The sequence below is a fragment of the Sapajus apella genome, unplaced genomic scaffold, assembly GCF_009761245.1.
Source record: "Sapajus apella isolate SASKATOON/1434 unplaced genomic scaffold, GSC_monkey_1.0 scaffold47, whole genome shotgun sequence".
Taxonomy (NCBI): Eukaryota; Metazoa; Chordata; class Mammalia; order Primates; family Cebidae; genus Sapajus; species Sapajus apella.
Genome location: NW_022436987.1, coordinates 5,373,537 through 5,384,030, shown reverse-complemented (window position 1 = coordinate 5,384,030; position 10,494 = coordinate 5,373,537). Strand labels below are relative to the sequence as shown.

The 10,494-nt window shown below is 36.9% G+C and overlaps 1 protein-coding gene across 2 annotated transcripts in view; it reads left to right on the top strand.

Annotated features, from left to right (window-relative positions):
* SBF2 (SET binding factor 2) overlaps window positions 1–10,494 on the top strand; it is a 479,501-nt gene that overhangs the window by 221,603 nt on the left and 247,404 nt on the right. For both annotated transcript variants that reach the window (XM_032241013.1, XM_032241012.1), the window contains exon 6: window positions 65–170. In XM_032241013.1, the coding sequence (XP_032096904.1) occupies window positions 65–170 (106 nt within the window). The remainder of the gene's footprint in view (window positions 1–64; window positions 171–10,494) is intronic.

Below are 10,494 nucleotides of genomic sequence, written 5' to 3'. Positions count from 1 at the left end.
GTGTGTGTGTGTGTGTGTGTGTGTGTGTGTGTGTGTGTGTGTGTGTGTTTCTCCCATTCTGCAGAAGCTGTTTTCTTTGGGTGCAGGAGATAGACAGCTGATCCAGACTCCTTTACATGATAGTCTTCCTGTCACAGGCACTAGTGTGGCTCTCCTGTTCCAGCAATTGGGTATGTCTTTTTTCCCCATTTTCAATGTCATCTTGTAGAAGCCTATGATTAAAGGATTTATTTTAAGTCAACATCACCTCACATGAATCAAGAAAATATTTTTTAAATCATTAAATATTTTATATATAGCATACATAATTTTGTATGCCCTAATCTTACCTAGTGTTCATTCTTTTTAAAAATGTTAACCCAGGCCCCTTTTTTTCTTAGGTCAATTAGACTTTTAGAAAGTGGTTGGGATGGGTGTGGTAGTTCACGCCTGTAATTCCAGTGCTTGGGGAGGCTGAGGCAGGAGGATTGTTTGAGCCCAGAAGTTTGAGACCAACCTGGACAACATAGTGAGACCTCATATCTACAAAAAAATTTTTAAACATTAGCTAGGCATGTTGATGCACACCTGTAGTCTCAACAACCAGGGAGGCTGAGGCAACAGTATCACTTGAGCCCAAGAATTAAAGACTGCAGTGAGCTATAATGGTGCCATTGTACTCTAACACAGAAAAAAGGAAAGTGGACATATTTTCTTTATGCTAAAAGATGAATAGATGGTATATTTTGCTTTTCCTTAGATGAACTTCTTTTGTGGAAAGAAGTTCATCTATGGGACTTTTCAGATGGGACTATGAGTCTCATCCTTGTCATCCCACCATCTGTATGAGGACTTTATCACCAATTATTCAGCAGTGGCTGGGATGAAAGATTGAGAGGATTCTAGAAAGTGTCCACTGCACATTGGACAGCTTTTACATTAAGAAAAATGTAACTTAAAAATGAGACTGTTTCAGACCAATGGCTGCTCCATTTACATTACCTCTCACTTGTCCTTTATATGTACCTGCCTACAAGTGTCCCACTCTGATTCAGCCTTTGTCATTGTTCTCCATCTGGGTTTGTCTTTTTCTAGTTTTGCTGAAATGTTCCCTTCCCTAAGGTCCATACTCTGCCTCTTCATGGAATTCTTAATTCCTTGCACAAAAATTCTGCCCTCTTGCTTCCCTCCTGTCTCTTGTTGAATTTTGCTCTTAGCTCAGCTCTGTAACTTACAACTCTTTTCATCATTGTCCCCATCCATAGTCTTCTGCTTTAACTTCAATCAGTGAAAGTTAGAAAGCCTTAGAGGAGATTAGTATAAATATCAATAGAGTCTTCTAGTATCTGAATTAAAATGAATAGTGATATCATTTTCAAAGTAATTCTTTCCAGTTACATTTGCCTCCTCTCAGGAGATCCAACTCTAAAATAATATCTCCCTTTGGTCAAAGGATACAAAATTTCAATTAGAAATAAGTTCAGGATATCTACTATGCAACATGGTGACTACTGTTAATAGCCATGTATTGTATACTTGAAAATCATTCAGAGTGTATTTTAAATGTTCTTACTGCAAAAAAAGTATGTGAAGTAATGCATATGTTAATTAGCTCAAGTTAGCCTATCTAGAATGTATACATATTTCAAAACATCACGTTGTACATTGTAAATGTATAGTTTTTGTCAGTTAAAAAAATTACATCTCCCTTCTCTACTAGTGCAAGTTTTTACTCATTAAGTCATCATAGTTAAGCCTTAATATATTTAAAGCTTTTTTTTTAATTAACCAATTCCATATTAAATAGATATTTAACTTATATCTGTTTAATGTGAACTACATAATCCCTTTCTGGTGGCACTTCTCCAAAAAATGTCTGTTGATTACATTCTTCCTCCACAAAGTTTTGGAAATCAAAAAAAAAATTTTTTTGGAGACAGGGTCTTAGTCGTCACCCAGGCTGGAACACGGTGGCATTGAACACAGCTCACTACAGCCCCCAACCTCCTGGGCTCAAGCAATCTTCCCTCCTTAGCCTCTCAAGTAGCCAGGATGATAGGCACGTGCAACCATGCCCAGCTAATTTTTTTTAATTTTATAGAGACAGGGTCTTTTCATGTTGTCCAGGCTGTTCTCAAATTCCTGGGCTCAAGCAGTCCTCCTACTTTGGCCTCCCAAAGTTCTGGAATTACAGGCATAAGCCACTGCGCCCAGCCTGGAAGTAAATTTAGTAGATTCATGACTACCTGCAGCTTGTCCATGGTCCCTGCTAACCATTGGCTTAATTGTTTTTAGCCAAGCACCATTCACCTGATGTTTTTACTTTAAAAAGTGCTGTGTACCTCTAAACCTCAATCAAAGCAGAGGTTTGCTATGAAGAGGAATGACAGAATATGACAAATGAAATTATTTCACATTTCCAAATGCTACCATTTTTCTTGAACTTAATGAGTATCTTATAAAACTCTTATGGTCTTAGTTTTACAATGAGTTGTGAAGGGGGAGGAGAGGAGGAGGTTGTAACTGGCATTTAGTTTCAAGGACCAGGGATATTAAACATCCTGTAATTTGTGCGATGTTTAGAAGAATTTTTACCTTCAATGCCATTAGCATTCCCACTGGGGGGTAGGGAAACTATTGTAGATAAAGTATACATTTGTAAAGCCTGAACCTCTCTTCCAGTAATGGTGGCTTGTGTAATTCAGATTAACCATCTTAACAATGACAACTTGAAAAGATATACAAATGTAAACAACATCTGCTAAACCAGGCACAGTGGCTCACGCCTGCAATTCCTGTACTTTGGGAGGTTAAGGCAGGGGGATCACTTGAACCCGCTGTTCAAGACCAGCCTGGCCAATGTGCTAAAACCCCGTCTCTACTAAAAATAGAAACAATTAGCCAGGGATGGTGGTGGGTGCGTGTAGTCCCAACTACTCTGGAGGCTGAAGCACGAGAATTGCTTTAACCCGGGAGCAGAGGTTGTAGTGAGCTGAGCTCATGCCACTGCACTCCAGCTTAGATGACAGAGTAAAACCCTGTCTAAAAATAAATAAAATAAAATAAAATAAAATAAAATAAAATAAAAATAGCATCTGCTTGAAGGCATCAGAGGCAGTAAATAATAGTCAAGCTGTGATCCAGGAGAAAATGAAGTGAGCCAGACATCTAGGTCCTTTTTTTCCTAAGAGCACTTGTTGATTTTGGAGGAAATGACTGAGAAGCTGATCAGTACTATTGACATTTTACGGGGAAGAGGGAAAATTGGAATTCAGGTTTTACCAAGGTAGATTCCTTTATGAAACTGTCATAATTTGGGTTGAGACCATAAAAGGTCACAGCCTAGGAGTGGGTAAATCAGAAGTAGATTGCCTCCCTTGGGAACTACAATACAACTTGAAATCATTTCAGTTTCTTGAGTTGGATTAAGGTAATCCTTGATGCTGCTGTCTATCCATCTCATAGAAGTAACAGTATATCCTCTCTGAAACAAGATAACTCCATTCTAGACCTTCAAGTTGTCTATAAATTTTTATATACCTGCCCTGTACTCAATAAAAAATAACCTGGAATGTAAGGACCAAAACTATATGAAAGGAATGCAAAAGAAGCCAGAGACAATATAAAAGACCCACAGGGGCTCTAGCAAATAGAGTTATCAGATGCAGTTATTAAAATAACTGTTTAAAATAGTGAAGGAAATAAATAGTCAAGACTGAGAATTTTGGGAGTTACATTAACCAGATAGAGGATTTGGAAATTCCAGCCCTCCCTCCCTGACAGAAACACTGATTTAACAAAGATATACTGACAAAAATCCTTACATGACAATTCCAAAATCTAGTTAAGAAATTATAGTACCTCAGACTTGCCCAAAGCAGAGACAGCAGCATTGAAATGAGTAAATAGAGCAATTTTATATTACCTGTATCAGTCCCTTCCTCAACTCTCTCAGGCTTGGGGATGCAGGGAGGAGGGAATAGTGGAGGTTGGATCCCGAATTCTGGCTGTTGAGCCAGGCTGCTTAAGGGACTTGTTTCTGTGTTGCCTCATTGGAAACACAAGCAGGAGCTTACATAGTTTGGATATCTGGGGTGGCTGAGAACAAAGGAGTTTGGGGAGATGCTTGCTGTGACCTGCGCAGCTTGTTGTGACTGAAAAAAGTCACACAACTTGAGGCTTATCCCTTGGCGAGAAGAGGGACGAGCATTTTGTGTTGAGACTTCAGAGTGCTTCCCTGAGTACTGGTGAAGATGTGAATGAATTAGACCTCTTATTCATGGCGAATAGGAATATGAAATGGTACCGCTATCTTGGAACATGGCTTGACTATTTTTAAAAAGCTTAAAAATTTTCATAAAAATATCTGTATGTGAATATCATAGCCATTTTATTTATGGTAGTGAAAAACTAGAGACAAACTCAGTGTCCACCAGTGGTAAGGGATAATTGATTATGGAAGTAGATAAAGCATCTGTGGTATATTCATACAATGCAGTGCTACTGAGCTATATGAAAAATGAATGGCTGATCCACACAGCATAGATTAACCTGAAAATAATTATTTTGAATGAAAAATGTCAGAAAAATTATATATGGTATTATTTGGTTTCTCTAAAGTTCTAAAAAATGTAGTCTAATCTGTGGTGAGGGAAACAGGTGACTGATTGCTTTGTGGATAGGAAGAGCAAGATTACAAAGGGACATAAGGAAACTTTCTGGGTGATACTTGTATATACAGACTTGATTGTGGTGATGGTTTTATAAGTATGTACATATGTCAACACGTATCAGATTCTTAAAGAAATGAAAAACATACTCACACCAAAACTTGTACACAAATGTTCATAGCAGCGTTATGAAAGTCAAAAAGTGGAAACAATCCAAATGTCTGTCAGAGCTGATGAATGGATAAACAAATTGTGTTATATCTACACAATGGAAAATTACTCAGCCATAAAATGGAATGACATATCAATACATGCTACAACTTGGGTGAATCTTGAAAACATGCAAAGTGAAAGAAACCAGACACAAAAACCATATATTCTCTGATTCTGTTTATGTGGAATGTCCAGAATAGGCAAACACATAGAGACAATGCAGATTAGTGATTATGAGGGCTTGAGGGATGGAACCATGAGAAGTAACTGCCAATGGGTGTGGAGTTTCTATTGAGAAATGAAATTGTTCTACAATTGGATAGTAATGATGCTTTCACAACCTTGTGACTACACTAAAAACCACTGAATTGTGTACTTTACAATGGTGACTTTATGGTACGAGAATTATTTCTGAGTAAAGAAAAAACATTACTGGTAGAGCCTTGTTAAAAAAAACTCAGGAGCCATCTTGAAGAGGCGCACAACTGATCTAAGATGATAGAATATGAGCTTCAAAAATTACAATAATTGCAGTTGGTTGAAACCCAGCAAATATTTTAAGATCCATGAATTCATAATATTAAAAAGGAATTGTACCCTACCTCAGAATATGATAAAGAACAATTTATTTTGAAAACTTATTAATAAAGAAAAAAATCGTGATAACCAATAGTAGTTGAGGGGAATTATCTTTTTTTTTAAAAAAAAAAGTCTTCTAATTAATAAATGTAAAAGAAATTGTAGAAATATATCATTTTGCAATCCTCAACGAGCCAAGATCTAAGCTATCAACAGCTGTTACCACAAAAAGAAAAACAAGCAAGTATTATGTGCCTGTCCTTACCAAATGCTACTTGTTTTGCCAGAGGGATTAAACCTGAGTCTGAACCTAGAAAATGTAGAAAATAGAGGAATACATTAAACTGTACCAGGAGATTGTAATTACCAAAATCCAGGCTGTTGGAAATTCTCTTAGTCAAATGTCCCATGTTCTTTAACAAATTATAAGGAAAGGAGAAGAATGAAAGAGGAACCTCTAGATTGAAAGAGATTTAAAAGACACCCAACTTTTTAAAGAAAATGTGGCATGTATACACCATGGAATACTATGCAGCCATAAAAAGGGATGAGTTTATATCATTGCAGGGACATGGATGAAGCAAAAAACTATCCTTCTCAGCAGACAAACACAGGAACAGGAAACCAAACACTATATGTTCTCACTCATAAGTGGGAGTTGAACAATGAGAATACATGGACACAGGGAGGGGAAAATCACACACTGGGGCCTGTTGAGGGGTGTGGAGCTATGGGAGGGATAGATAGCATTAACGGAAATACCTAATGTAGATGACCAGTTGATGGGTGCAGCAAATCAGCATGGCACATGTATACCTATGTAACAAATCTGCACGTTCTGCACATGTATCTCAGAACTTAAATTATAATAAAAAATAAATAAATAAAAGACATCCAACTTTTTTATAGAGTGAGACTAAACTATAGTGTCTAGGGATGTACTTTTGGCTGATAAAAACTGCCCATAGAAAAAATCAGGAAAGTGGATAACATTAAATAAAAGTCAACATGGTTACCCTTGGCAGTAGAGAGGAGATTATGATTGACGGGCACAGAAAAGGGGCTTCTGAGGGCTTTTAAGGTTGCTGGCAAAGTTCTCTTTCTTGATGTGAGTGGTATTTTTAAGATACTATATTAAGCCGTACATTTGATTTGTGTGGTTTTCTATATCAGTGTTTTATGATAAAAAGATTTTTTAAACTTGTAAAATTATTTATGTCCTTTATGTGCATACCTAATATATTTTTTAAAAACCTTAAAAATATGTATTTAGGCAAAGTACAGATTTTATCCTTCTCACTTAATAAGAAGTCCATATACAGGTAGGCAGTCCAGGCTGATGTGTATTGGTTCCAGAATATTTCAGGTATGTTAAAGAAATTCTGTCCGATGCTTTTTTCCCTGTTTGCTTATAAGAAGTTTTTCCTAAAACTTACATGTCTTGTTATTCTTCTGTACTCTATATCTGGCATAGTGCCTCAGGTACAAAGGGTATCAATGTTTATCAAATAAATGAAAGAAGGAACTAGCTATGAAGAAGTGGTAATCGTATTGTAGAAGATTTTTCTGTGTACTGATGAAGTATGCTGGAATACATAATTAATGGTCATTTGAAGATCAAATTTTGTTATTTTATTTTACTCTCTAGTATTTTCAGCTTCATTATCTTTTGCTTGCGTGTTGTAAATTCACTTTTTTCTGGGAAAGAATAGGGAAAAGATAAGGAAGGAAAGCAGAAAGAAGGATGCAGTGCAGTGTGCAGAGTTGTCATTTCCAAAGCGTATGGTGGTGATAATTCTGTGTAGAGGCATTCTCTTATCACCAGTCATTTTGTTTGGACTTTGTCAAAGACCAATATTCGGCCATTATCAGAGTTCACAAGCTGGATTGGGGGTAGTGGTGGTAGCGGATTTTACAAAGCACAGACAGGAAGCAGATAAGACTATAAGATCCTTTTGTAGCCTTGACTAGTTTTCCTGTGAAAGGTCTAAATGTAATGATAGCATTTCCTTTGTTCTTCTCTCTAAGAATTGTTATGATAATGAATTTGTTTTTCACAGTTTAAAAGGTCTCTGTGTTTTTCTGAAATAATTATATGGACTCTGCTATTCTAAGTGCACTCTACAATTTCCTGTTAATTGCCTTCATCTCTTGCTTACTGTCTTTTTTATTTGTTTTTTTCATTTTGCAGTCTATGTGAACTGTTTTTGTTTACCTGAAGATTCGTGTCTTAAGTGCATTAGCAATGCTGGGATTTTATAGGAACTGGTTTTTATAGACCCTCTGATATTTTAATCCAATCCATACCTGTTTAAATTTGGATTTCCCTCCCTGCCCCAAATAGTCTTGTAAATGCTCTTGACATCTTTTGTTGTGTCTGTTCATCTGTAATTTGGATTTTACTAGCACATGTACTAGCTTTAGGATATGTATCCTCCAGTTTTCATAGTTTAACGGACATTTCTGAAAACTGACTAAAATGATCCTGGGTCATCAGTTATCAACACTCTGTTTCCATAGTTAAACCACATTAATCTTGCATATCACTTATGTTTGTACCTTTTTATATGCATACTTTATTTTTGCTTGTCCATATTTAACTTCAGCCAGTTTTTATTAGTGGGTCAGTATATCTCCATTGAATCTCTCTGATACTAAATATGGATTTTTTTAAAGTTCTTAAAGTTTTTGTTCAGCTTATCTTAACAAATATTATTTTTACTTTGTAAATAAAAGTTATTAAAATGTTGACTCTTGCCATTCCTTGCTATTTAGAAAGTTATTTTAGTTTTAAAATGTTTTAATGGAAAACCTTTGGTAGTCTCACTTTTGTCTTTCCCTGGAAAACTTCTGTCTGTAATACTATGTGATTATTTTCGAAGTGATAATGTTACTGGCAGCAAATGCATAGAGGTCTCCAGCAACAATTCTTGCCTCCTCAGAAGAAAGAATTCAGCCAAGGGGCATAAGGCCGAGTAAGAGACAGAGGCAAGTTTTAGAGCAGGAGTGAAAGTTTATTAAAAAGCTTTAGAGCTAGAATAAAAGGAAGCAAAGTACACTTGGAATTGGCCAAGCAGGCAACTTGAGAGAGCAAGTGCAGAGTTTGACCTTTTGACTTGGGGTTTTATAGGTCGGCATGCTTCCAGGCAGTTGCATTTCTCCTCCCCTGATTCTTCCCTTGTGGGCTCTGCAGATGCACAGTGACCTGCTAGCATCTGGGAGGGGCTTCACATGCAGTATGTTTACTGGAGTTGTACACATGCTCACTTGAGGCATTTTTCCTTTACCAGTCCAGTGTTCCTAGAGGAAGGTCATATAGCAGTTAAACGCTGCCATTTTGCCTCTTACTGCGCTTTTGTGAGCCCACTCACCAAATTCCTGAGCTCCTATCAGGAAGCCACTGATCATCAATTTTAGATGTTTCTGTCTACTGGGAAACTGCCTTTCCCTAGCACCACGGTGACTAATTATTATTTTAGAAAGACAGTTTAACTACTGCCTGACCATCACCTGATGGTCGCCTGACGTTCCTGGTTGGATTTGGGCAGGAGAAGGGGTTCTCCTGCTCTGCTCATGTCTGCCTGAATACCTGCTATAACAATAAGAACATTTGTAGGAGCATTAAAAATAACTTACATTCCTAAAACATAAAGATGAAAAGATGCCAGAGGTAAAAATGAAGGCTTAGGATGAGTAGAAATACTTTCTTAAAAAAGAAAATACTGATTGATAAATTGTTGAACCACCCAATTAATGCATCAATTATAGAATGATTTTTGTCCTTTTTCCTTAAATGATCAACACCTAGGGCCTTGGCTCATGTTTCTGTCTTCACTTAGTTATCTCAGCTTATTCATACAGCATTATTACTTGTTTTAGTCTTATTCTCACTTATAAGGGGAAAAAATGAAGTCCTTTTTTTCAATGTATGACTTTGAAGGAAGCTGGCTTATTTTTCTCATGTTAATCTGTCTTTTGTCATAAGGGTCTGTCCCAACAACAAACTTACAAGGGTTAAAAATATTTAAAGAAAATATATTTTCTCTCCTACTATCATAAAACGATAGTGTGCAAATTTGAGTACACAAGAGTTTATTACTAATAATGGCATCTTATGCCCTATTTTACTATATCTATGATTAATTATTTTTTGACAGTTGAATATGGGCTATGTTCTTTGGAGTTTCGAAGCAAGTTAAATCTCCTTGCTAGTCCATTCTGGAGCACTTTTCTGAAGAAACTGCTTACCACATTTACCATGTGCTTACCTTCAGAGGCCTAAGGATCTTTTTCTTTTATTTATTTATTATACTTTAAGTTCTGGGGTACATGTGAAGAACATATAGGTTTGTTACATAGGTATACACGTGCCATGGTGGTTTGCTGCATCCATCACCCCCATCATCCACATTTGATATTTCTCCTAATGCTATCCCTCCCCTATCCCTCCACCCCCAGCTATCCCTCCCCTAGCCCCCCAACCCCTGACAGGCACTGGTGTGTGATGTTCCTCTCCCTGTGTCCATGTGTTCTCATTGTTAAATACCTATTTATGAGTGAAAACGTGCACTGTTTGGTTTTCTGTTCTTGTGTCAGTTTGCTGAGAATGATGGTTTCCAGCTTCATCCATGTCCCTGCAAAGGACATAAATGCATCCTTTTTTATGGCTGCATAGTATTCCATGGTGTATATGTGCCACATTTTCTTTATCCAGTCTATCATTGATGGCCATTTGGGTTGGTTCCAAGTTTTCGCTATTGTGAACAGTGCCACAATAAAATACGTGTGCATGTGTCTTTATAATATATGATTTATAATATACTAGTTTATAATCCTTTTGGTATATACCCAGTAATGGGATTGCTGGGTCAAATGTTATTTCTATTTCTAGATCCTTGAGGAATCACCACAGTGTCTTCCACAATGGTTGAATTAATTTATGCTCTCACCAGCAGTGGAAATGTGTTCCTATTTCTCCACATCCTCTCCAGCTTCTGTGGTTTCCTGATTTTTCCAGTGATTGCCATTCTAACTGGAATGGTATTCAGGCAGA